The 26,105-nt window shown below is 40.8% G+C and overlaps 1 protein-coding gene across 9 annotated transcripts in view; it reads right to left on the bottom strand.

Annotated features, from left to right (window-relative positions):
* The window catches only part of SYTL5 (synaptotagmin like 5), a 273,738-nt gene that overhangs the window by 35,136 nt on the left and 212,497 nt on the right, over window positions 1-26,105 (bottom strand). For 6 of the 9 annotated variants that reach the window (XM_070502422.1, XM_044763566.2, XM_070502424.1 and 3 more), the window contains 3 exons: window positions 25,280-25,415; window positions 20,529-20,737; window positions 1,364-19,440 (listed from right to left, as the gene is read on the bottom strand). In XM_070502422.1, coding sequence (XP_070358523.1) covers window positions 19,298-19,440; window positions 20,529-20,737; window positions 25,280-25,415 — 488 coding nt within the window. In that variant the 3' untranslated portion in view covers window positions 1,364-19,297. Of the gene's footprint in view, window positions 1-1,363; window positions 19,441-20,528; window positions 20,738-25,279; window positions 25,416-26,105 lie in introns of those variants that run through there. The other 3 variants (XM_070502426.1, XM_070502423.1, XM_070502421.1) reach the window with 2 other exon arrangements.

Below are 26,105 nucleotides of genomic sequence, written 5' to 3' on the forward strand. Positions count from 1 at the left end.
TTGAGTGGTTAAAATTAAAAACTTTCATAATACTAAGTGTAGACAGGAGGTGAAACAATGGAAACTCTTAAACACTGCTTCTAGGAGTGTGAAGTGGTAAAAGTACTTTGGAAAACTGGTGGTTTCTTCTAAAGTTAAACATACAACTTCCCTAAGACCCAACAATTCCACTTCTAGGTATTTATTTAAGAGAAAAGAAAATGTATATATGCAAAAGTGCTTGTAGCTTTATTCTTAATAAACTCTATGGGAATGGCCCAGGAGGATGTATAAACTGGCATGATGGAATACTACTCAGCAATAAAAATGAACAAATTGCCAATATGTGCAACATATAGATGAAATTCAAAAGCACTATCCTGAGTGAAAGAAGCCAGACTCAAATGAGTACATATTGTATAATTCCCTTTATATGAAATTTGTGAACAGGCAAACCTGGTCTGTAGTGACAAAAATCAGCACTACAGTGGTTTCATCTTTCAGAGGAGAAACTGATGGGAAAGGAGCACAAGGGACACATCATGGGGTGTTAGAAATGTTCTCTCTCCATAGGAGTGTGGGCTACACGGCTGGATACATTTTTTAAAAAAGATCCCACTGTATGCTTTAAATAGGATGCATTTTATTATAGGTAAATTACACTTCACAAAAAAGTAAAAAATCAAGGAATAAATGTTAGCCTGAAGAAAGGCCTAATAAAGCCCAAGTGCTGATTTAAATTTTAACGCTAAAAATATGATAATGATTAATGTCAACTGGATTAAATCTGACTCCAAAAGCAAAGGCAACAGAAGCAAAAATAAACAAGTGGAAGCTATATCACACTAAAAAGCTTCTGCACAGCAAAGGAAATCATCAACAAAATGAAAAGGCAACCTACTGAATGGGAGGAAATATATGCAAATCACATAGCTGGGTAAGTTAATATCCAAAATATATAAAAACTCATATAGGGGCTGGCCCTGTGGCCGAGTGGTTAAGTTCATGTGTTCCACTGCAGACGGCCCAGTGTTTTGTTTGTTCGAATCCTGGGCGCGGACACGGCACTGCTCGTCAAACCACGCTGAGGTGGTGTCCCACATGCCACAACTAGAAGGACCCACAACGAAGAATGTACAACTATGTACTTGGGGGCTTTGGGGAAAAAAAGGAAAAAATAAAATCTTAAAAAACACAAAAAAACCTCACATAACTGAATAGCAAAAATAAAAAAATCCAATTAAAAAATGGGAAGAAAATCTGAAGAGACATTTTTCTGAAGAAGAAATACAGATGACCAACAGGTACATGAAAAGATGCTCAACATCTCTAATTATCAGGGAAATGCAAATCAAAACCACAGTGAGATATCACCTCACACCTGCTAGAATGGCTCTCAGCAAAGAGACAAGAAATAACAAGTGTTGGCAAGGATGTAGGGAAAAGGGGACCCTTGTATACTGTCGGTGGGAATGTAAACTGATACCGCCACTATGGAAAACAGTATGGAGGTTCTTCAAAAAATTAAAAATAGAACTAGCATATGATCCAGCAATCCCACTTCTAGGTATTTATCTGAAGAAAATGAAACACTAACTCAATCGAAGTATAAGAAGCAAATCTGGCTTCACAGAGATATATATTTGGAAAAGAGACGAGTATTTTAATAGCCTATTTAGATAACTGTGGATATTTTTCTCTGACACTTCGCCAAAACCCAGCAAGTGGTAGTTCCTTAAAGATTAATGTCAATGTGGAAAACTCAGTACTCTGTTGCATTAAAATCCATTGGTCTATCTTGCACTTTGAATGGATCTTCTACCCATGCACGATTTTGTAACTCATGCATTGGTCATTTCGAAAATATTGGTTCACTGAGTCAGGTAGATCTTCCAAAAGTCAATCAAATTTGTAATGCAATATCAAAAAACCATATTAGTTAAGGTCCTCACCAATCTTATCAGAAAAGTCTCTAAGTATTGGGAAACTGTCACAGATAATAGTGTATGAAAGTTTTCCAAAATTCGAATTTTTCCTTCAAATCTCAAATTTCATCATTGGCAATAAATACCATCAGTTGTTTTCCCTGAAGTGACGGGCTCACTTTGTTCATTTTTGAGAAAATGCATGCCCAATCCTCAAGGCTGAATAACTGTAGTTTATCTGTCATTCATTCTTTAAAATAAAAATGGTGAAAAACGCAGCCAGTTCAATTTGCAACTCACACGCACAAGTGCTTTTCCTTGAGACAAACTTTGTACTTTAGTATGCGCAAAAATTATTAACAACAGATCTACTTAAAGGTCAAGATTTAATAACATTAATAATTTTTACTGCTTCATCAAGGACTTTTACAAATGAAAGTGGTATTTTATATTTTTACTGTGAGTGCATAAAGGCAAAGAAACACACTGCCTCGATTCATGCTAAAGCGCCTGCATTTTCACTCACCATTGCTTCTGAACCATTGGTGCAAATGTTAACACAGTGAAAAAAGCAAAGAAGGAAAATAGCTTTGACATTGCTGACAGCCTGAAAAGGTTTTAGGACACCTAGGGGTCCTCAGACCACACATTGTAAACTGCTGCCTTAAACTGAAGTGCACTGATTGTTCATATAGTTCTGGAATAGTGACAGAGGTTTGAGTAGAAAGGAGTGGAAGCATAACAACAATTTGACTTTTTCTTCAAGTCCGGCAGGACTCGTGCAGAGTGCCCCTAGCAGCCGTGTGCCTTGTAGAGACCCAAAGTGCCAGGGAAAATCCCTCCAAATTTGCTGCATCTCTTCCTGCTTTCTGCAGCTATCTTTCTTTCGATAAGTTCTATATCCTTCACTAAACTAGTCACAAATGAATAGTATAGGATGAGTGGACTCTTTTGACCCACGGAGAATCCAAACAGTAACATGGCACACATATACATTTAATCTTCTCAAGAAGTCACAAATACTTCCTTTTTTTCCAGCTTTGCTTGCTTTTTAACAACATTAAATTTGGGACTGGGAGTAACAGAAGAGATGCTGGAAGGTTCTCCTTAGCTTAGTGCCGGAAGGGCTGCCGCAGTCAGGAGTGTGTCTTTTTCAGCAGGACCTGCAACCACCACAGCCTTGGCCTACCAGTTCTCTCAATACCCTTTGCGTCAGTCGTTCTTAACCTTGAAGGCACATTGGAACTACTTGGGGAGCTTTAAAAGATACTAATGTCTTGGGTCCACCCCCCAAGATTATGATGTAATTTTTCTGGGTGCAGACAGGGCATGGGGGATTTTAAAAGCTTCCAAGGAGATTCTCACTTGCAGCCAAGGGTGAGAATCACTGTTCTGGGTGAGGTGAGAAGGATGCCTGTGTAACCACTGATAGAAACACTTACCAAAGTCATTGCTTCTCTGCCTATGGCCAATGTTATTTTGTATTACAAAGTCAGAATTATGCTTGACTCATTAAAAATGTAGCACTGATTGCTCCTTAGGAAAAAGGCATAGGAATGATGCAAAGCATCCAGCTTTGTTAACCAGAATCCATTTTACTGGTGAATGTGCAGTGTCAGAATGCATTTCTATTATTTCTGAAGATGCTCAGGTTAAGGATTTGTTTTCCCATTTGTTCTATGGCTGTGTTGGTGCTTGGGGGAAATTTACTTTCTGTGCACAGAGTTTGGAATTTTGTTTTGTCTGTCTGTCTCTCCATCAGAAGCAAGAAGTTTCCCCGCAGGATGGTGTTGTGTTTAGGCAGCAGTACTCTGAGACTACCAAATTAATTTCAAATGGAACTAAAATGCTGTCACCTGTCTGGCCACGGAGAAAATCTGAACTCCTCTCTCTGAGTATCTTCCAATGTGCCTCTTAGCGTCATGGAATTCCATTTGACTCTTAGGCAGGCTGTTAAGTGGGTTTTTCATGCCCTCTGAGACTAACCATGGACTCAAAGGCTTGGAAAGAGGAGTCACTTGTTTCTTGGAAAATTGGAGTGGGAAGAAATACTCTCATTTCTCAACAAGTGGCAGCAATTTTAGAAGATGGTCTTATGAAGGGACTGAGTTCCAAGGCCCTCTAGAGCAATGCTCCTTGGAGTGTAGTCCTACTGGCTGCCGGTCCCTGGACCATTTGTTACTGATTCACAAAGAAACAGGGATCGTGCCCCAGAATGTAAATCAACAATGTCAATAAACACATTATTTAGTGTGGCTGATATTTTTTGATAGCAAAACGTTCTCAGTGAAGGAAGCAGCTCATTGATTTACATTCTTTTTTCTTTTTTCCAAGGAAGATTAGCCCTGAGCTAACATCTGCCAATCCTCCTCTTTTTGCTGAGGAAGATGGACCCTGAGCTCACATCCGTGACCATCTTCCTCTGCTTTATATGTGGGATGCCTACCACAGCATGGCTTGCCACGCGGTGCCAGGTGCTGTGTCCACACCTGGGATCCGAACCGGCAAACCCTGGGCCGCCAAAGCCGAACGTGCACACACAACCACTGCACCACCGGGCCGGCCCCTCATTGATTTACATTCTGATGTAAGCTCCTTGTTTTATCACATAGTAGTGCTCTGAGTAGCATTGTGCTGGAGGAGGGCCAGAGGCAAGACACTTGTTCCTTTGTCTCTATGGGGACAATTAGGAATTAGGAAAAGGAGACCCAATAATTTTCTAAAGGCATAGTAGCTCTTGTGCTAGCATGAATAGCCTCAGTCATTGCTAGATTTCTGCAATAAGACAGCCTATGCAGTTCTGATTAGTAGTTTTGCTAAAGGGTTGTTAAGTTCTAGACAGGCAGCCTAGACTGAGTAATGTCTGAGGCTGTAAAGAAGGTTCATGCCTGTTAAAATAGGCTTGGCCAGAATATATGCCAGTTGTCACATAGAGCAGTAAATGTGAGTTAACTGCAACTCCTGAGGAACGTGACGCGTTCCCAGACTGGTGGACCATTCTCTTCTTGCAGAAGCTCTGAAGTCAGTTCATGAAGAGTCACAAACAACAGTAACTTGTACTGCTTCACAAAAAGCAAAATTTTACCTATGTTGGTAGCATTTGCTTTGGAATTATTTCATGAAAAATGAAATGACTAATGTTTTAGCCCTGATGTAACAAGTAGGAATCCTGCAAGGCCATGATCTTCTCATTGATTACCAGTCTCAAGACTGAGAAAGAACAGCTAAGTACTTAGGAACAATCAGTGTTGATTCTGCTTTTTGAAGTTCATTCTGAACAACACATAATCTGTCACACCACTACAGTGTATCTGTCTTTGAGAGGAGCTGCACTGTGAATGTTAATCATTCATTGATTCATTCATTTACCAGGAATATATTGCAACTAGCATAGTTCATTGATCCTAAGATGTACATGTTTTTCACATTTTAACAGCTCTGAAGTGAGGAGTATCTTACAATCAATAACGTCTTTTTTAGTTAAAGTCCTGGTGGCAGCCAGATGGCAGACTCAAATGGGAATTGAAGAGGACACAATGAAAGGATTATTTATAACGCTGTGGGCCTGGTAAAGGGAAGTCAACAAGGGGTATTGAAGCACCTCAAACAAGCTAGCAGCATCAGAGAACATTTACCACCCCCTAGGCCTGGAGGACAAGGGGAGGGAGTAATTATACTGGAAGCCAGAGAGAAAACTGTAGGCACAGTTTTAGGACAGATCACCTAAGAGGAGTTGTGGTAGAGGAACACAGCCTTTAACAACCTTCAGCCTAGCAGGGAGGGAGCATGGGGAATAAAAAAGCTGAACTTTCTCTCCACCTGTCCTCTCATCTCCTGCTATTGGCTCCAATTGGCAAACCTAATTGAAAACCAGAGGGCAAAGGAGCAAAGCACAGAGCAGTTTGGAAAATTGCAGAGAGTGAGTCTGCTGGGGTGAACAGAGCATATCCGGCACAGTTCATCCCTTTTACCCTCAGCATCTACTCTTTTCTTTTGTCTGAATAAAAAATCTCACATCCCCATCATCTACTGCAGAAGTCAGCAAACTCCAGCCCACAGGCTGGCCATCTGTTTTTGTAACTAGTTTTAATTGGAACATAAGCACACACATTCTTTTACATATTGTTTATGGCTGCTTTTGCTCTACAACAGCAGAGATAAGTAGTTGCGACAAAGACTGTACGGCCCACAAAGCCTGAACTATTTAGTATCTAGCTCTTTAAGAAAACGTTCTGACCCCTGACGACTGTATCATTGCAAAGTAATAGCAGTTCTGTCATACTCCCACATGAAACCTAAGACCTTAGCTACCACCAGTGCTCTTTATATAAGATAGTAGGAGGAGGAAGGGGTTAAGGAGACAGTTAATCAACATAGGGCATAGGTGCTTCAATCCCACTTCTGTACCTGGTCATGAGTTCGGAGTTGATAATCATTTGAAATTCTTACTCTCTGCCAGCACTTCAGCTAGATGGATTTCTTTACCTGGAGGATTGACCAAAACCTTCATTCCTGAAGGATCTGATTCCTTAGTGGCCCTGTTTTTTGTTTTTTTGCTGAGGAAGGTTCACCCTGAGCTAACATCCGTGCCAATCTTCCTCTATTTTTTAGTATGTGGGTCACCAGCACAGCATGGCTGCTAACAGAGCAGTGTAGGTCCATGCCTTGGAATTAAACCTAGGCCACCAAAGTGGAGCACACCAAACTTAACCACTAGGCTACCGGGGATGGCCCCAGTGGCCCTGTTTTTATTGGTTGCTGCAGTTTTCCACTGACCAGCACTACTGAGCAACAAAGTGCTGAAGCATGCCTCAATAAATCCCCTGAGCTCTACGCAGAGTTCTCCTCATAACCCTTGTGTGTGAGCAAGTCAATTTCCTGTTGATAATCACCTGAGCAAGTACAGGTGGGCCCTTCTCTACCTGTAGGTTTAGAAGTGTGAGGAGCTCAAAATGTTTAAGAGGGATTCTTAGCTTCCAATGTAATAGAACCATACCTGTTGCCTATGTCAGTTTCCTTCTTTGGGTACTAGAAACCTTAGGCTTGTTGAACCCAAGTTTATGGAGATATACAGGAAAAACTCCTTAAATAAGCTATTAAGCACAATAATGAGAAGGGCCACTCCCAGCTCCACATCTTCATCCCAGAACTCATGTGCTTTGGTTATGAGGGAGACAGCACAATATCTTGGCTGCTAGTTTAAAGCACATACTACATCATGTAAGATACCTCCTCAGCCTCACTAAGTATTGTCTATCAGATAATTTTGTAACTGAGCTTTCAGCAAGCCATTTCAATGTTCCATCAAGTCAGCTATTTTGGGGTGATGAGACATGTAGTAAGACCAATGAATTCCACAGCATGAACTCACAGATGTGCTTTCTTCACTGTAAATTGAGTTTCTTGGTTAGAGGAGATATTCTTTGAGGCTCAGTATAATGGTACATTCACATGACAGAGAGAACAGTTTATCTTTACTTCCTTATCTAAGAAAGGCTATCATCTCTCTTGCTCTTTGTTATAAGGTACTCCAGAGGGATCTTGATCGTCTTTATATATGGAATAGCATGCTGATCCATTGTTCTGAAGATGTTTTGCTATTCCAGATGTGCTATCTTTACTAGAGCAAAGCAATAAAGCCCCTAGTACATGATACCCACATAGTGACCAGGAAAATGCTTTCTTTTTAATTCCCATCAGAAAAAAATAGTTAGAAGCAGGGGTGCCTGCTGTAGAGAGCACACAGAATCTTCTTCAGGCAACATATCTCTTTAAATGACCATCTTTGCACATTCTTGGATACTTAAAAGGGGAATCCTTCTTGATTTCTGGCTACCTGATACTTTTTCTGCAAATTAGAGGCATTAAGATTGGATGGTCATTTTTTTCCATTCAAACAAATTAAGCATCTATTACTTTACCAACTGTCAGTAATGCTCCTCAAATATGTGCGCAATACAAACCTACAATTCTATTTTGAGAGCCTACTCCCTAAGATCCTGATCCCAATTACTATATCAATTAGGGTCCCAGCAGGAAACAAATGGAACACTGAAACTGTGACACTGAGGAAAGATTAATAAAACGGCTATTTATAAAGGTGTGGTCAGGGTTAGTTAAGGGAAAGTAACAAGGGACAGTGAAGCTAGCAACAGCTGGGAGACTTCACCACTCATAGGCCTGAAGGGGTAAAGGAAAGGAGTGGTTACTGTAGCTCATAGGCTTGAAGGGGTAAAGGAAAGGAGTGGTTACTGTAGCTCTAGCCGTAGGAGAAGGCCTCCTGACAGGAGCCATAGCCCTAAGCAGAGGAATGTAGCCACTTTCCTTTGTGTCTCTTTGTGACAGCAGGAAAGAGCCAGAGAATAACTATATCAACCTCACTTTTCTCCCATCATTCAATCTCCTACTGGTACCTTCCTTTGGCCAAACTCAACCAAAATCCACAGGGCAAGAGAGCCCCATTGAAGCAGTTTATTAAGGTTTTCCCCTTTGGACAGAGAGCAGTGTGAAGAAGGGTGAAAAGAAAATATGCACGGACAGATGCAGAACATCCAGAACAACGTCTTACAGTTATAATTGGCAGCATTTTTTCCTTTTTTTAGTGGTATGTAAAATACTGCTGCATCTTACAATCAATGATGTCTTAGAGTAAATGAATCCCAGTGTGTGCAAGGTGTCATAGAACTTTAGAGCTTGAGGGGAATTTAGATATCACTGACCCCAAGCCCCTAATTTTACAGATGAGAAAACTTGAGGCTGAGAGAGAGGAAATGTCTTGCTCAAAATCCACAGCAAGTAGCAGAGCTGGGAGTAGGAGCTAGGTCTCCTAACCATCAAACCTAATATTCTTTATGATGCACCACCCTCTTACAAGGCTAGATTAACAAAAATGTATTCCTGACTCAGGCCTCACATTTTTCACTGGCCTAAGCCAAGCTGGCATCCAAATGTTTTTCTCTATACCTGATTATCATCAGCAATACAAGAGCTAAATATTGACTGAAAATAGAAGAGACGTCACCTAGAAGATGTTTGATTAGTGTCATGGAATAAAGCTTTTAGGGGTTCTACTTCCTCAGGTTTAGAGGAGATTGCTTCCAGATTCAGTTGGTCTTTGCCGGAGTCAGGAGTTTGGAAGACTCACCTAGAATAAAAAATATCCGGGTCTTTCATTCCAAGTACTCTGAAACAAGGTCAGGCTGCACACCTGGGTAATGTCTTGACAAGAAATGTCATGACAAGAAAAAAAAGATGTTAGTAATCAAGCATATATTAGTGGGGGAGAACTAAAAATTGAGGAAGAAGGGCTCAAAAAAATAAAAAAGACAAGCAAATGGGGCATCTTAGGCCAATGTTCACATCAACTACAACCAACAAGCAATAGTCTTAAGTATCAAGGTCCATTCTGCCATATTCTCTACACCAATGCTTCTCAAAGTTTATTGTGCTTGTGAATCAATTAAGGATGTTGATATAATGAGTATTCTGATTCAGTGGGTGTGGCTTCAGTGCCCAGCATTCTCCATTTCCAACAAGCTCCCTGGTGATGCTAAAGCTGCTGGCTCATGAATCACACTTTGGAAAGCAAGTCTCTAGCTCATGACAAGTGCAGAATTTCTCTCTAGGGTGCAGTTTGGTGAAGTACAAAGAGCATGGGCTTTGGGATCTGAACTGAGGAGCCCCATCTGGAGTGAGGCTCTGTTATTACGTACCAGTTGAGTAACCTGGGCAAATTACTTTACCTCTCTGAGACTCATGTCCTTTTTCTTTTTTCTTCTTTAAACACAGCTAATAAATTAGGTGACAATTTGGAAAGTACCCGATGCATAGTAGGTGATCAATAAATATCACTTTTGATCCCTTCCCTTGTCACTATCCATGATATATTGAGGGGAGGGCAAAGGGAGTGATAGTGTCAGGGTTCAGATTTATAGGAAGATAAGTGAGCAAAACCCAAAACGAGGGGTAGTTTCAACAGCAGAGCACCAAGAAGAGTTGTTCAACATGATCCTAGCCTTAGAAAACAGAAACCAGACACTCGTCCAATCTTGCGTGTTGATTTGCAAATGTGCTTTTCTCTTAAGCCAAGTATAAAAACAAGAGGAATAGGTGACATAAAATCAATATTGAAAGACATACAACCCATGGGCTGGCCCCAGGGCCGAGTGGTTAAGTTCGCACACTCTGCTTTGGCAGGGATTCACGGGTTCAGATCCTGGGTACAGACATCGTGCTGCTCATCAGGCCATGCTGAGGTGGCGTCCCACATAGCACAACCAGAAGGACCTACAACTAGAATATACAATGAGGTACTGCGGGACTTTCGGGAGAAGAAGGAAAAAAAGATTGGATAAAGATATACAATCCATCTTCAAGTACTCAGGAATAACTTGCAATAGAACACATTAGAGATATTAGGAAAGCGAGTTTAATGAAAAAGACATTACACTTTGGAGCCAATACAGGGAGGCACAAAGCTTTGGTCTGAGGTACATATTCCACACATAAGCTTAGCAAGTAGGCATGTTAAGTATTGCTACTAAGTTTGCACTAAACATGGCAAGACAAGTAAATAGGAACAGTCTTTCATAGACAACAACAAAACCAAGAAAACTAGCAAAATGAATGCAGACCTTCCATCATCCCAAGAGAAGTTTTTTTAAAAAAATTGTTTCTTAGAATCCTTCCATCCTTTTTTCTCTCTCTCCTTAAAAACAAAGATACTGTATTATACACTTAAAATTTTAAGAGGGTAAATCTCATGTTAAGTGCCCTTACCACAACAACAACAAAAAAGAAATGAGCTATCAAGCCACAAAAAGAAATGGAGGAGTGTTAAATGCATACTGATAAGTGAAAGAAGCAAGTTGGAAAAGCCTACATACCATATGATTCCAACTATATGACATTTTGAGAAAGGGTAAAACTATAGAGACAGTAAAAAGATCAGTGGTTGCAAGGCATTGGAACACAAGGGACCCTTCGGGCAGTGAAACTATTCTGTATGATAATGTAATTGTGGATCCGCGATATTATGCATTTGTCAAAACCCATCAAACTGTAAAACACCAAGAATGAATCCTAATATAAACTGTGGACTTTAATTACTAATGATGTGCCAATATTAATTCATCAATTGTAACAAATGTACCACACTAGTGAAAGATGTTAATAATCGGAGAAACTTGTGGAGGAAGGCGGCGGTACTATATGGGAACTCTCCGTACTTTCTGCTCAGTTTTTCTGGAAACCTAATACTGCTCTAAGAAATAAAGTCTATTAATTTAAAAACAAACAAACAATCAAAGAGATCAACTTCCTATCAGAGCAGGAGTTTAGGAGCGTAAAGTGGCAGCCAAAGCAGGTGGGTGCCAGGAACAAAGCAGAAGTGAACATACTCATATGTAGGTGACCAGCCTTTGGCACAGTTTGGAACATTACTTCCTTATTTCTCCCCCAAAAGAGACCTCATTCCAATGTCCCAGTGACCCTTAGCTGTTCTGAGGATACTGAATGTGTTTCTTCCTTCTCGAGCCCACTAAACCCTTGGACTCATCTTCAGGCCTGGAGAAAAACAGCCTGCCCATGACAACTACACTCGATCCAGGAATGGGGACCTAGTGCATTCAGAGTTGGCCCAATTCTTGTGCTGATGATGTGGTGTCCTTCTCAGAGTTTCTTTAAATATTTGTACAACATTTATTTAGAGGAACATATGCCTGGTGGGAGGAATACAAAGGAAATCCCCAGTGGAGGCAAACTCCTTTTCTGTATATTCTTAGCAATCCATGTCTGGCCCAAATACACCCCATTCAGCCAAACAAAAGCCCTGCCTCTAACCAGACCTGTCATCCTAGAATTTGTCAATCATGAATTGTTCTTCAGGCACGGGGTCCCCTCCTCACTTATCTGCTCAAGCAGACGTTATTTCTTTCTGCCAATGCCACACTCTTCCTGAGAGTGGTTCTCCACCTCATAACCTTTTCAAGGATGTGTAGTGCCCCTTGCAATTTGGCACCCTGGGAAAAGGCCAGGCAGCCACCACTCACCCCCCCCCCCCACCCCCTGCCAAAACTGGCTCCATGCATTCAGATGCTTTGCAAGCAAATGACTGTGAGAGAGGTGGATTCGGAAGTGACAGGAAAGAGCTGAAAATTAATACAATATTTTCATTAATCCACGTGGAAAAAAGCATTTAGGGCATCTCCTAAGGTTCTGGTGTGCACTCTATCAGTCAGAGGGACAATGTAAGAAGATCTTTAGGAATTAAGGAGGACAAATTAATTGGGGGTGGTAGGGAAGGTCAAAAGCAAGAAGATACAGGAAAGTCTAAACATCTCTTTCTTCGTATCAACTGAAAGCCAATGATCTTTCTTTAAAAATGTCCATTTATGAATAACGAATACTAGGAAAGGAAAGAAAATATATTCCCAACCCCCAATCACTCCAACTACAGTTCAACCATAATTGACGTAAACTGCTTTGTAATGAAACATCTCCCTTCCGTACGTGTTTCCAAATGAGACAGATTTAAAAAGTTTTATTGTTGGGACTCATCAATTCCCGTGGATTTGCACAAACAAGTTTCAACTTCCTGAAGACAAAATGAACCTTTGGCTAAACTGAAAAAAATGCTTGGAAGGAGCAATCAGATTCCTTCCCAAGGCAGGTGTATCTAACAATAAAGAGGTAAAAAGAAAATATACAGATTCAAACACATACCTAGTTCTCCGCCCTTCTATTAAGGAGACACCTTTCCTTGAGCAACTGCCAATGATTTACACTTCTGCTTTGACTATTATAATGAAATATTTCATTTGCTTGCTGTATTGATTTCTGCCTCAATCAGAGGAAAAAGAAAGGAGAGACAAGTCTCCTCTTGGGCTGAAATACTGAAGAGAAAAATATTATCTACCACATTAAATGAGTGTTTCGTCATTTACAGGCAATACTAACTGTATATTCTATTCCCCTTTCCAAACAGGAAAGGAGCCCTCTACCAGAATAGTTTGATGAACTCTAGTGAGGTAAATGAGGTACATCTGCTAATCGTTGAAACACCATGCCTTCCTTAGAATGCCAAATACTAGTTTGTATTTATATGGAATTTGTTTTGATCGAATCGCAAATTTCCTTCTGTAGATAAAAGGCATAATTCTCAACAACATCCCTGTGAGGAAGGCAGGTGTGATCTCCCTGACATGGGTGATAGGCAATGGGCCATAGAAAGAGATGGTCATTACACAGGAAGAGGGTGTTAAGGAAAGGGGTGGAAAGATGGTTTGCTTGCAGGTTCCACAACCTCTTAACAAAAAACTAACCACAGTTTTTCTCTCCATCAAATTAAACACTTTTTGCAATATTTATTATCTAATCAGATGAAGTAAGAAATTTCAGCCTAAGGATAAATAAATTACTATCACCTGCAATGGGTAACATAGTACAAAATAAGGTAGGGGTTTTTTTTTTGTATTTTTTATGTACACTGAAGACCACATCATTGTACATAGAATGATTAAGACCTAACCGAGCATCTAGGAAAAGAGGGGCCTAAGAAATCATGAACAGAATGCTATAACTAGCTCACTAATAATGACTTTTTTTCTCCCACAGTGAGTTGAAATTTACAAAGTATGTTTACATATGTTACCTCATTTGATATCTTCAATTACTCCAAGATAGCCTGATCATTCCTATTTTACAGGCAAATAGATCAAGGCCTAGATTGGATTATTAACTTGACTGAGGTCACATGGTTGGTGAGCAGTCAAGTCAAGACTTGAGCTAACATCATCTGAGTCCAAGGTCAGGCTCCTTCCACCTCACCAGGGTTGCCTTGCAATTAATAACGTCCAGGTTAGCCAAATTCAATCTGCCATCATGACACAGAGTTAGTCCAAATAACATAGTCAAGATAATTTGTCCTCTAATGTGGTGTTTCTCATACTGTGATCCACTTGTATTAGAATCATCCAAGAAGCTTGATATAAAGGATGGAGATTTTGTTCAGTAGGTTTGCAGTAATGCTCTGGAATCAATGTATTAAATTCACACTCCAGATGAATCAGATAATCCTTTGGAATTCTTTTTTTTTTTTTTTTGAGGAAGATCAGCCCTGGGCTAACATCTGCTGCTAATCCTCCTCTTTTTGCTGAGGAAGACTGGCCCTGAGCTAACATCTGTGCCCATCTTCCTCTACTTTATATGTGGGACACCTACCACAGCATGGCTTGCCAAGCGGTGCCACGTCCACACCCGGGATCTGAACCGGTGAACCCCGGGCCGCTGAAGTGGAACGTGTGCACTTAACTGCTGCGCCACTGGGCCAGCCCTTGGAATTCTTGACGTGACTCAATTTCCAAGGCTATTGTTCAAATCTTTCCAGATACAATTTTTGTTATAGTTTTGCCTGTGTAGAATTCCTCCTATTTCTTTTCTTTAGTTTCAGAGGCCATAAAAGATACCATTGTAGGAGGAAAGCTCTTCTGCCAACTTCTAAACGCAATGCTCAGTTTAACGTAAAATATCCACGTGGAAGAAAAACCAAACATTGATCACAGCCCCAAATGCCATAGGCTTTCACTTGGAAGGGCTTCTTGGACTTTATATTTCAATCCAGTTTGCTTCTAAAAGTGGGGTTTGCCCGTATTTCTTCCACAGCTTTCTCCTCCCGCATCACATACCAACCTTGGGGCAGCAGGCGATGACGAGACTAATATCACCGTGAATCAGATGGGCTCAATTCTTCCATTCGTTACTTAAGTACCTAATGATCATTGGTTGTATATTTGTGTAAGTTTCTTAAGGAAAAGGAGGCCAAGAATACAAAGTCCCATCAAAATATCTTTGTTTTTGGTGGTTTTCTGACTTAGAAAATCTACATCCTGATGATTCCAGTGACAGTAACAACATATGTGAAATGAGAGCTGATAAGCTGAATCTTCCACGTGTCCTGCAGGTGCTATTTACAAACTGAATGGATAAAGTCAGGCTTTTAAGCTTGTCCATTTCCCTTTACAACTTGTTTGATTCAACAGAGGGAAAATTGAGGGCTGACACCTCCAAACAAGGAGCAGGATGCTCCAGGCAAGGCCATGGTCTCTTCTGAGAAGTTGACATGCTGGGCCAGAGAGCACACTCCATATTTTTATCTACACTAAGACAGGCTGGGATGAATTGTCTAGGGTGGTGGCTACAGTACTTGTAGAGGGGCTGATTTTTAAAGACCAACCAGTAAGCGTATTCAGAGATTTTTCTTGATCTGTGTCGGCCCTGGTTTCCTTATCTGTTAACTGGAAGTTAGAAGCAGTGGTCTCTAAAGATGCCTACCGGTCTAACATTCTATGCGTTACTTTTCTTGTTATTTTCACTTATTCCACAAACATTTTTTTAATTACCCACTCTGAACTAAGCATGGGGGATGTAGCTGTGAAAAAGTATGAATATTGTCTCTGCCCTTATGAATCTTACTTTCTAGGGATGTGGCAGAGACGAAACCAACACAGGCATTAAAGGACTCATTACATGAATAGTGTATTATAATTGTGATGTGTGCAGTGAAGAGGAACTAGAGGCAGGCCATTGTGACCAGATTTCCCTGAGCAGGTAACATTTAAGACCTTGATGATTAATGGAAATCAGGCCAATGAGGAGAAGGAGCAAGAAGATTCCTCGCAAAGGCCATGAGATGGGATAGAGCCTGGGACAATTGAGAAGCAGAAAAATGCACTGTGTGGCTAAAGAGAAGGGAGGAGGAGGCAGCAACCCTCTTATGCAGGGCCTTGCAGGCCGTGAGCAAGAATTTGGATTTTATTGTCAGGACAATGGAAAGCCGCGGAGGGTTTTAAAGCACGACCAGATTTGCATTTTTTAAAAGATCACCCTGAAGATGGACAGGTAGATAATGATAAACAAGTATAACTAATGGTAGAAGGTGAATATAGGTGGTGGGTTTAAGGGTGTTCACTGTAAAATTATTTCAACTTTTCCGTATGTTTGAACATTTTAAAATAACATGTTTAGAAAATCTGGCCATAGTATGGAGAATGGATTGAGAGAGGGGAAGAGTGGCTGCATAAATAGTAGCTAGGAGTCTTGTACTAATCATAGAGAGGAGTGATGGTAGCTTGGACTAGGGCGGTGGCATGGAGACAGCGAGAATTGGACAGGCTTTCGAGATATTTGGGAGGTAGAATCAATATGATTTCCTGATTGACTGTGTCTCAGGGTAAGGGAGAGACATAAATCAAAGAACACTACCCAGTGTCTGGCGAATGTAACTGGGTAGGATGATGGTACCAGCTACTGAGACAGCATGTACTGGAGGAGAAAGACATGGGTGCAAGGGAGAGGGTGGAATGAAGAATTCAGTTCTGAATGTGCTGAAAACATGAGATACCCTGTTGGAGATATATCAGATAGGCAGTTTTTTTTGGATCTGGGTCTGGGGCTGAGAAGAAGGGTCTAGGTTGGAGATGTGAGTTTGAAGTTATAAGCACATAAATGGTCATAAAACCATGAGAGTACCATACATAGTAAGGCCTGAGAGGATGTATAAAGAAAGATGAAAAGAACAAGCACCAAAGAATCCAGTGTTTGACAATTATGTAGAGAATGGGCAAAGACAGAGGAGAGGGAACAACTAACGACACAGAAAAATGAGGCCTATATGATATTCCAGAAGGCCTCTATTGAGGGGCTTTTGGGTTGTTTCCAATCTTTTGAAACAAATACCTTTGTATGCACTCATTTCTCACAAGTGTATCTATCTCTGCAGAATACTCAAAAGTGGAATTGATGTGCAATATGATTTTGAATGTCAAAGTGTTTATTTCTCAAAGAAAAGACTGCTTAGAAAAGCCACCAAACATGGACAACTTAGTTAACTATATTTAATGTGGCATTTGATAGGACTGGTTAAATAAATTTTATATATCCCTGTAAGGTAATACCCTGTAGCCATAAAAAGAATGAGGAGGCCAATATATTCTGATATGGAAGGGGAGGAAAGAAGACTGACTTTTCACAGTTTTGAACTATTTGAATTTTGTGCCATTCACACATATTACCTATATTTTAAAATATTCTTTGTACTTCTACACCATACTTAGTAAAAAAAAAAAAAAAAAAAAAAAAAAGAGTGACCTAAAGATCAATTTACCTTCTATTTCTGAGAACACCACCAACAGGATTCTGATAGACTTCCACATACCTGGGTTTTGCGTTATGAAAATACCCAGTTAGATGTTGAATTTTATGAACCATGATACAGAGAATTGCTTTAATTGTGGCAAAGGTCTGAACACATAACGTTCATGGTCGTCTTGAGTTCAAGTTATAAATTTTGGATTTTGCACTTTTATCATTAGTGAATAAATAATATTTTGTCTACTTTAGTGATGTCTCCAGACTTCACCGTCACCATCCTCTCACCTCCCCTAAAAATGCCACTGAAGACAGAATGAGTCACATGAAGTCTGAAGACAATTTATCTTTCCACTATAGGAAGTAGTGATGATTTTATTCTTTTTGTTTTCTATTTTTAAGGAGGGCAACATAGGGATATGGGTGTGAGTTTAAAAAATTGTACCATGTGGGAGCTAGCCCTGTGGCATAGTGGTTAAGTTCAGTGCACTCTGCTTTGGCAGCCTGGGTTCACAGCTTTGGATCTCAGGTGCAGACCTACACCACTTGTCAGCCATGCTGTGGTGGCAACCCACATACAAAGTGGAGGAAGATTGGTACAGATGTTAGCTCAGGGCTAATCTTCCTCAGCAAAAAAAAAAAAGTACCATATGTACTAAACTACACTAGATCAATAAACTCAACTTTCTAGAATTAGCCTATTTTTGAATAATATTGAAAATGGATTGCTTATTCCTTTACTAAGACTAGTGCTAAATATATTCTTAAATCTGTTTTCAAAACTCAAGAAGAAATTTAGAATATGGAACAATTAGCCACAATAAGCCTGAAGATGATTCTAGCTTTCCTACTACTAAAATCCAGTTTCTATCCTTTTAAGGATTTTATATAAATTCAAGTGAAAAAATGAGTTGAGAGGCTAGAATATGACTCCAGAAGAAGACTGAGTTAGGTATGTTCCTATTCAAAGAATCCAACTCTGCTCCACCTTCCTCCATCCACATCCTCCTGTCCACCCCGATAAGCATAGTATCATGCCAAGGACTACACTGAAAAGAATGCTGGCCTAGGAGGCACATCCTGGATTTAAGTTTGGATACAGTTACAGCCTCTGTATGATCCTGGGCAAGTCATTTCAGCTCTCTGGGCTTCAGATTTGGAATCTGCAAAATGAGGAACCAGGTTGGAGCTCCCTTCCCTTTCAGCTTTTACTGCCTTCACATCTAAGTTTGGTGGCTAAAGCATATGGAATTCCAGGTGACAGAAAGTATGGTAGACTGAACTATTGGCCCCAATTCTTCATCCCTTCTTGCATCCTTACTCTTGCCATGGCTGCATTATGAGCAGACTGTATTTCCCTGCCTCTTGATTTTGGGCTTGGCCATGTGACTTCCTTTAACCAATGGGATATCAGTAGACATGACACAAGCAGGGGCTCAATATGTACATTATTTCTTATTCCCTTTTAGTTAATGGCTTAGAACATTTTATAAAATAAGTGTTAACAATAGAGCTCTCTAATAGCTAGGTCATAAGTAGGGTGACTCTACGTTCCAATTTTCCCAGGTCAATTCTGGGTTACCATTGCTGTAATGATTTAGCTCTCTTTACTCTCAAAAGTGGAATGATTTAGATTGTAAACTATATAGTCACCATAGAAAAACCTGTCTGTTCATCTTGAAAACTCAGCCGGTTAATCCAGAACTTTGCTACAATAACAGAGCCACCCCCTTGCCCCAGCAACCACCCCTACAATGCCTTCTTTGGCTCATGGGGATTCCCAGGATGAGGAGAGGGTAGCCAGTATCCCTTCTTCTTCCTCTCTAAGTGATCTACATTTTTAGTGACCCCCTTTACCTCAAACCATTTGAGGAAATCTAAAGTAACTCATAATTAGAAAAAGTTTGGGGACCCCCCATCTCAACTGTAGTTTCAGATAAACTTGCGCCATTTCCCTTATGGTGTAAAATCTATGAATCACCACACAATTTGCTTGTTGACAGGACAGTGTGGTACACTTTCTATCATCCAATCAAGAAGGCGCTGGCCCATGGACATAGAGAGATACATGCTTTTTTAGACACTGGGCAAGATCCTAAACATTCATAACACTGACATCTCTCCCCTCATGTCCCAATACCCTCAAGTGAGAAATAGCAGGAAGCAGAATCCCAGGTCCCAAGCCTGCTACTGGTAGGAAATGGCAGCCAGACAGTCCCTGGAGGCCTCGTTTTGGTGCAGTGGTACCTTCAGAGCCTACACTTCCCCATGCTGGAACGGAGCATGAGTACACCCTCTACAGGAGTCCCAGGATTGTCAGCCATCTCCTGCCAAAGGCGTTGCTCTTCCCCATGAGAGTCCATCCAATCCACGTTCTTCCCATGGCTCACACCTAAAGAAGGGAAAGACGAGCATTACACTTCACAGATGAAATGTTCTGATCTCCTGGAAGGTACCTATCAACCTCTGAGGGGATCTTTTGACCAGAAAGCCCTTCACTGGCTTGTTCTCACTTACCATATCTAATGAGTAGTGTTAGAATGGAATATATCCTTTGCAGCTTGCACTACTCTCTTCTGCCGAGATGATAAGAAACAAATCTGGACAGCCCTGGCGGCTCATTTCTTTCCCACTTTGTAGTTTGGCAGAGAGCTGGCTCATCTGAACTGAGTTAACATGACAGAAGAATAGGCTGAATGGGCCCCGGGGCTCTCCCTTTCTAACTAGGCTACTTCTCTGACCTGAGTTTTCATTTTAGTGGTATAGATATTCTTGACTCTCCTTAATCTATAAATAAGTAGAGCATCATAGAAATGTGGTGCTTCTCAACGGGAATGTTGCCCATGGTGCATGCAGACCATCTACATCTGGCATAAGCTATGGGATAAGGAGAATTTGGGGGGGCTGCATGTGTTCTACTATTGTAATTTTCTTCCCAATTCACTCCGTTATAGTTGTGTCTTGTGGCACCAGTGGTGTGTTTCCATGACCCATTTGAACAACACTGGATGCTATTTTTTTTAGGGGGAAAAATGACTTCCTTTCACTCAACTAGTTATGAGTAATGGCTGCAAGTGATCTACTGAGAAGAAGATGAATCAAGTTGGTCTCAGAAGTCTTTCTCTCCCCTATCAGAAGCCTGTGCTGTCCTGGTGATCCTATCCTGAGCAAAACCTGAACTTAGGCCCAAGAAAGTAGTTGAAATTCAATTAGACTAAAGTGTAAATGATATTTTTTGAAAGGACTGAATATAAACATTATACATCCCGAGCTTCTAGCTGGAGGATACAAAGCTATACAGTAATACTTTTATTTTAACAATGAACAGACCCTTAGCTAAAGGATTAGGGCATCTGTGGTAATTTTAGGAATCAGCTAAGCTGAAATTACATATACACCTACTACGTATCACACCTCCAGGAACCACTCCCCTGCTTCATGCCCAGTCACAGACCATCTCAGGGCCCCAAGGTCCCTCACCGCTTCCAGAATTCAAACGAACTCCTCCCAGAAAGATGTTGCTGGAAAAGGCCTCCTTGTCCCAGATGGTAAGTTCTAGGCAAACATTCTTTATATCCTGGGGATGCAGGCCACTGAACGTGAAAGTATGATTCCACTGAGGGTTGACACTCTTTTTTATGACCAGAGTTTTGTGCTTGGTGGCTTTGCTATCATCAGGGAGCAGGTAGCTGCAGGAGAACACACAGTCAAGCCATCAGTGAGACAGTAGGCAGAAAATGGCCTCCTTGAGTAGTCATTTCAATTTCCCATAATTCCCTGTGTGTGTGTGTTTGTGTGGTATGTGTATTTGTATTTGATTTTCTCCCCCAGGTTCTTATATGCTTAAATATGAATTTATTTTGTGGAATGGTTTATTCTTTAAGTGGGGCAATAGTATAAGGCCCATACTCTCCTTTCGAATCCCATTTTGGCCTTTCCCTCATCTGGAAATGAAAATACCTCCTGTGGTAGACACTATTTAAAGTCCTGCCGCCTGTCATCTTTGGCCCACCTCCAGGTTGACTTGAAGCCAGGATAAGCAGTTCCTGGCATGCTGACAGCTTTCCACGTCAAGCACCTGTTTCTCCCAGCTTCTCCAGTTAAGCACTTTGGTGTCGTGTGAGCTGGCTCAGGTTACGTGCAGGAAAACCTGGGATACTGGGGATTCAATGTCCCTAGGAGCAACCCTCAACGAATGAGTTTTGGAAATTAATGAATGAAGCCCTCAGCTTCCCTGTCCCTTGAGGAGACAATCCTAAGGTACTTTCCACAGAGTTCCTTGTTGCTCCCCCAGTGGGACTGAGCCTCAGTTGCCCACAGTGGTAATACGCCTATTGGCATTTTTATCAGCTTCCCTCCCTTCCCTATCTTATTTTCTTCACTCTCTCGCTGCTTCCAGGAATCTCTTCTCAAATATAATATCTGCACCCCAGGCCTTATTTATTATGGTCAAAACACTATTTTTGACCACAGGAGAGAACTGGGCTCTAGGTACCTGATGAATCAGGGAAGGAGACATATAGGTATGGAATTAGTACATAAACAAACATGAAAAATATCACAAAACAAATGACCTTAAAATGAAGATGGTACACAGGACACTGGAGACTTCATTTCACAGCCCAAGTAGAGACTGCTTATTTCCCAATATCCATTCTATCCTTATTCTTCTCTAAAAAAAAATCCTCATTTTTTTAGTTAGACACAAGATTGCCCAGAATAAAGACTACATTCCCCAGCATCCCTTGCAGCTAGTATAGCCATGTGGCTAAGTTCTGGCCAATGTGATATAAGAAGTAGTTCCGTATGAAACTTCTGGGAACTGTCTTGCTAGCTAGAATTTGGATGGCATAGCTGAAACTTGAGTGGCTGTATTGGCCCATGAAGTGGATACCGTAACAAGACAGGAGAAACCTAGGTCTCAGATAATGATACTTCCATAACCTGCCCTAGATACTTTACCTTTAGTCTTTGTTTATATGCATAAGAAAAATCTTTTGTCCTGTTTAAGCCATTGTTATGTTGGCTACAGACAGACTTAAACTGATATATAAACTTTACATAAAGGTCTATTCTTGCTTTCTCATACTCTCTTTTAAAATATGGGGTCCCTTTAAAGTCAATTCAATGTTTACATATAACTAGAGAGAGAATTCACTAGAATGTTGCTGGCTGTTACTTGAACATAAGACCTGAAACCATGAAACTCTTAGAAGACAACATAGGCAGTAAACTTTTTAGCAAAGGTCTTGGCAATGATTTTTTTGAATCTGACACCAAAAGCGAAACAACAAAAGCAAAAATAAACAAGTGGAACTACATCAAACTAAAAAGCTTCTGCACAGCAAAAGGAAACCATCAAAATAAAACAAAAAAGCAACCCACAGAATGGGAGAAAATATTTGCAAATCACATATCTGATAAGAAATAAATAGGGGCCAGCCTGCTGGTGCAGTAATGAAGTTCGCACATTCCTCTTCAGCTGCCCCACGTTTGCCGGTTTGGATCTCGGGTATGGACTTATGCACTGCTTATCAAGCTATGCTGTGGCAGGCACCCCACATATAAAGTAAAGGAAGATGGGCACATATGTTAGCTCAGGGCCAGTCTTCCTCAGCAAAAAGAGGAGGATTGGCAGCAGATGTTAGCTCAGGGCTAATCTCCCTCAAAAAAAAAAGAGACAGATATCCAAAATTTATAAAGAAGTGATACAACTCAAAAGCAACAAACAAACAATCTGATTAAAAAATGGACAGAGGGGGCTGGCCCCGTGGCCAAGCGATTAAGTTCATGTGCTCCGCTGCAGGCAGCCCAGTGTTTCGTTGGTTCGAATCCTGGGTGTGGACATGGCACTGCTCATCAAACCACGCTGAGGCAGTGTCCCACATGCCACAACTAGAAGGACCCACAACGAAGAATTTACAACTATGTACTGGGAGGCTTTGGGGAGAAAAAGGAAAAATAAAATCTTAAAAAAAACGGGCAGAGGATCTGCATAGACATTTTTCCAAAGAAGACGTATAGATGGCGAACAGGGACATGAAAAGATGCTCACATCACTAATCATCAGGGAAATGCAAATCAGAACCCCAATGAGATATCACCTCACACCTGTTTGAACGGCTATTATCAAAAAGATAAGAAATAACAAGTGTTGGTGAGGATGTGGAGAAAAGGGAACCCTTGTACACCGTTGGTGTGAATGTAAACTGGTGCAATCACTATGGAAAACAGCATGGAGCTTCCTCAAAAAATTAATAGGACTACCATATGATCCAGCAATTCCACTTCTGGGTATTTATCTAAAGCAAACAAAAACACTAACTCAAAAAGATGTATGCTCCCCCATATTCACTGTAGCATTATTTATAATAGCCAAAACATGAAAACAAACCAAGTGTCCGTTCATGGATGAATGGATAAAGAAATTGTGATACATACATACACCCACCCCCCCCCCCCCCACACACACACAGAGGAATATTATTCAGCCATAAAAAAGAATGGAATCTTGCCATTTGTGACATGGACAGACCTCGAGGGCATTATGCTAAGTGAAATAAATCTGATAGAGAAAGACCAATACCATATGATCTCCCATCTATGTGGAATCTAAAGGAAAAAAAAAACAGCTCATAGATACAGAGAACACGGTGGTGGTTCCCAGAGGCAGGAGGTGGGATAAATGAGTGCAGGGGTCAAAAGGTTAAAAAAAAAAAAAAAAAGAAGGGGCTGGCCCCGTGGCCGAGTGGTTAAGTTCGCGTGCTCCGCTGCAGGCGGCCCAGTGTTTCGTTGGTTCGAATCCTGGGCGCGGACATGGCACTGCTCGTCAGACCACGCTGAGGCAGCATCCCACATACCACAACTAGAAGAACCCACAACGAAGAATACACAACTATGTACCGGGGGGCTTTGGGGAGAAAAAGGAAAAAATAAAATCTTTAAAAAAAAAAAAAAAAAAAAAAAGAAAAGAGAAAACGTTTTTGGCTTTTTAAAAATAGAATAAAGATACTGTATTATTTATGCTTCATAAATGTTTACCATGATAAAGTGAAAACTGTTTCAAAAGATGTTAAGTCTCATGGCAAGGCCACAACGAGGCCATAGGGGAGGCACCATCCCCTCATCCCACCAAATAGTGAGCGGCAAGAGGCCTGAACAGGATGGCGGGGCTGGTAAGGTAAATTGCAATGGCAGGATCCAAATAAAGCATTTTTCTGTATTTAAAGCTACAGTGAGAAAGAGCGAAGGACAGATAGACCAGATTCAGGCACATACTCTCACCAGTGGGGTAGTCCCAGACATCTGTTTCTCCTTATTACTGGCCTTATCAAAGTCAGAATGTGTGAGGCTAAAGGCTTGACTCATGTCCTTGCAGGGAAAATGACACTTTTCTAAGAAGGATCAAGGAGAGGAACAATACTGTCATCTGACTCAAAGAATTATCCTCACGGCTGGCATTACGGGAATTTGTTTTTCCTTATGTGCTTTATGGTGCTCCGTGAGGACAGGGACCACGTCTTGTTTTTGAAACTGCAGCACTTAGCGCTTGGTACATGTGCATTTACGTATGTGTTTGAATGAATGAAAGATATCCTTTCAGTTCTAGTTCCTCTAATTACAGGGAAAAAATCTCAAATACAAATCAAGAGGAATTTGTCGTTTGGGTTGCTAGGCAAGAATGTCCATTTAAAGGGCTGCATTCCCTCAAGTAACTGCCCTGTGCTCCACCAAGTGGGCATAAATGCCCAGCAGGCAGTCCTGGAGCTTCCTCAGAACACTCTCCAGTGGGTATCTCCAGTGAGGATGCTCTGACATCTCCACGTCCTACAATTTCCCCAAAGAGATCAAAATACCAAGGATCCAATGTTTTTGTTGTTGTGGCATACTGCCAGCACCAAATGACAACAAAGCACAATAAAAATATATTACACATAGAAAATCTCATTTTCTCCTCCTTTAGGAAACGAATCTCACAGGAAAATTTGCCAGTCCTGAGGGAAGTGTGACGGCAAATCGTGAAATATGCTGGAAGCAGGCTGAAAGCTAGAATAAGCAGTTCCCTCTATACTTGTATTGTATTAGATGTAAGAGCCAGCATTCACCAGCAGCTCTTTCTTAGTACATTTAGAGTAAGAACACAAAAGCCTCACAGCTACCACTGTCTCGTGGATCACGGATCCTTTCATCTCCCATTAAGTATCGTCTAAAATGAGCTAAAACAAAATTACCCCTTCACGAAGCTATCAGAAGTGCCTCCTGACTTCACCGCTGTCAAATTCTTTGCCTCTTTGATGAACACTTCTAATATTCCTCCAGAGATGACAGCCGACTCCTTCTTCTTTCCCCTTTTAAAGGTCTTCTTTCCTGCATCAGCCATCAAAATGAAACAGAGAGAGAGAGATCATGGGTTCCATTTCAAAATTTACAAAGGAAATCTGCAAAGATGTATTTCATCTGTTCCTGAATCAGGTCTTTATATTACTGTATATTTTTCCATGTAAAAACTGTTTCAATGTTTTTATGCCATTGGATTCCTTCTGAATAGGTCTTTTATTTGTGTTTGTTGAAAAAATGAATAAATTTAAAACTTTAAATGTTCCCCTACAGGGTATATCTTTTCATAGGGTATAAAGGAATAAAATGGAAAAGACCCTGAGAGCTGTCTGGCCACGTTTCTGCTCTCGGTGAGAAATAGCTATAGTGAAAGCCACACACAAACATCAAGACTTCAAAAAAGAAAATTCCATAACTCCCTTTTTTGATATTTTAGTCTTGTAAACTGTCAACTCCATGCCAGGCCAGCTCTAAGGGCGATAGAGCCCAGGCACAATTACATTTGGGGATGAGAGAAAACTCTTCCCCATGACACACTTTTATTCTGGTAAAATAAACTCAACGTGAATAATAACTGCCGCCACCACTACCTTTATTTAGTATTCTTTTAAGCACTATACATGAATGAACTTATTTAATCCTTATAATAATCCTGTGAAATGAGGAAATTGAGGCCAGAGATAGTAAGTTATTTGCACAGGGTCACACTGAAAAGGCCAA

The sequence above is a fragment of the Equus asinus genome, chromosome X (assembly GCF_041296235.1).
Source record: "Equus asinus isolate D_3611 breed Donkey chromosome X, EquAss-T2T_v2, whole genome shotgun sequence".
In the NCBI taxonomy this organism is placed as follows: domain Eukaryota; kingdom Metazoa; phylum Chordata; class Mammalia; order Perissodactyla; family Equidae; genus Equus; species Equus asinus.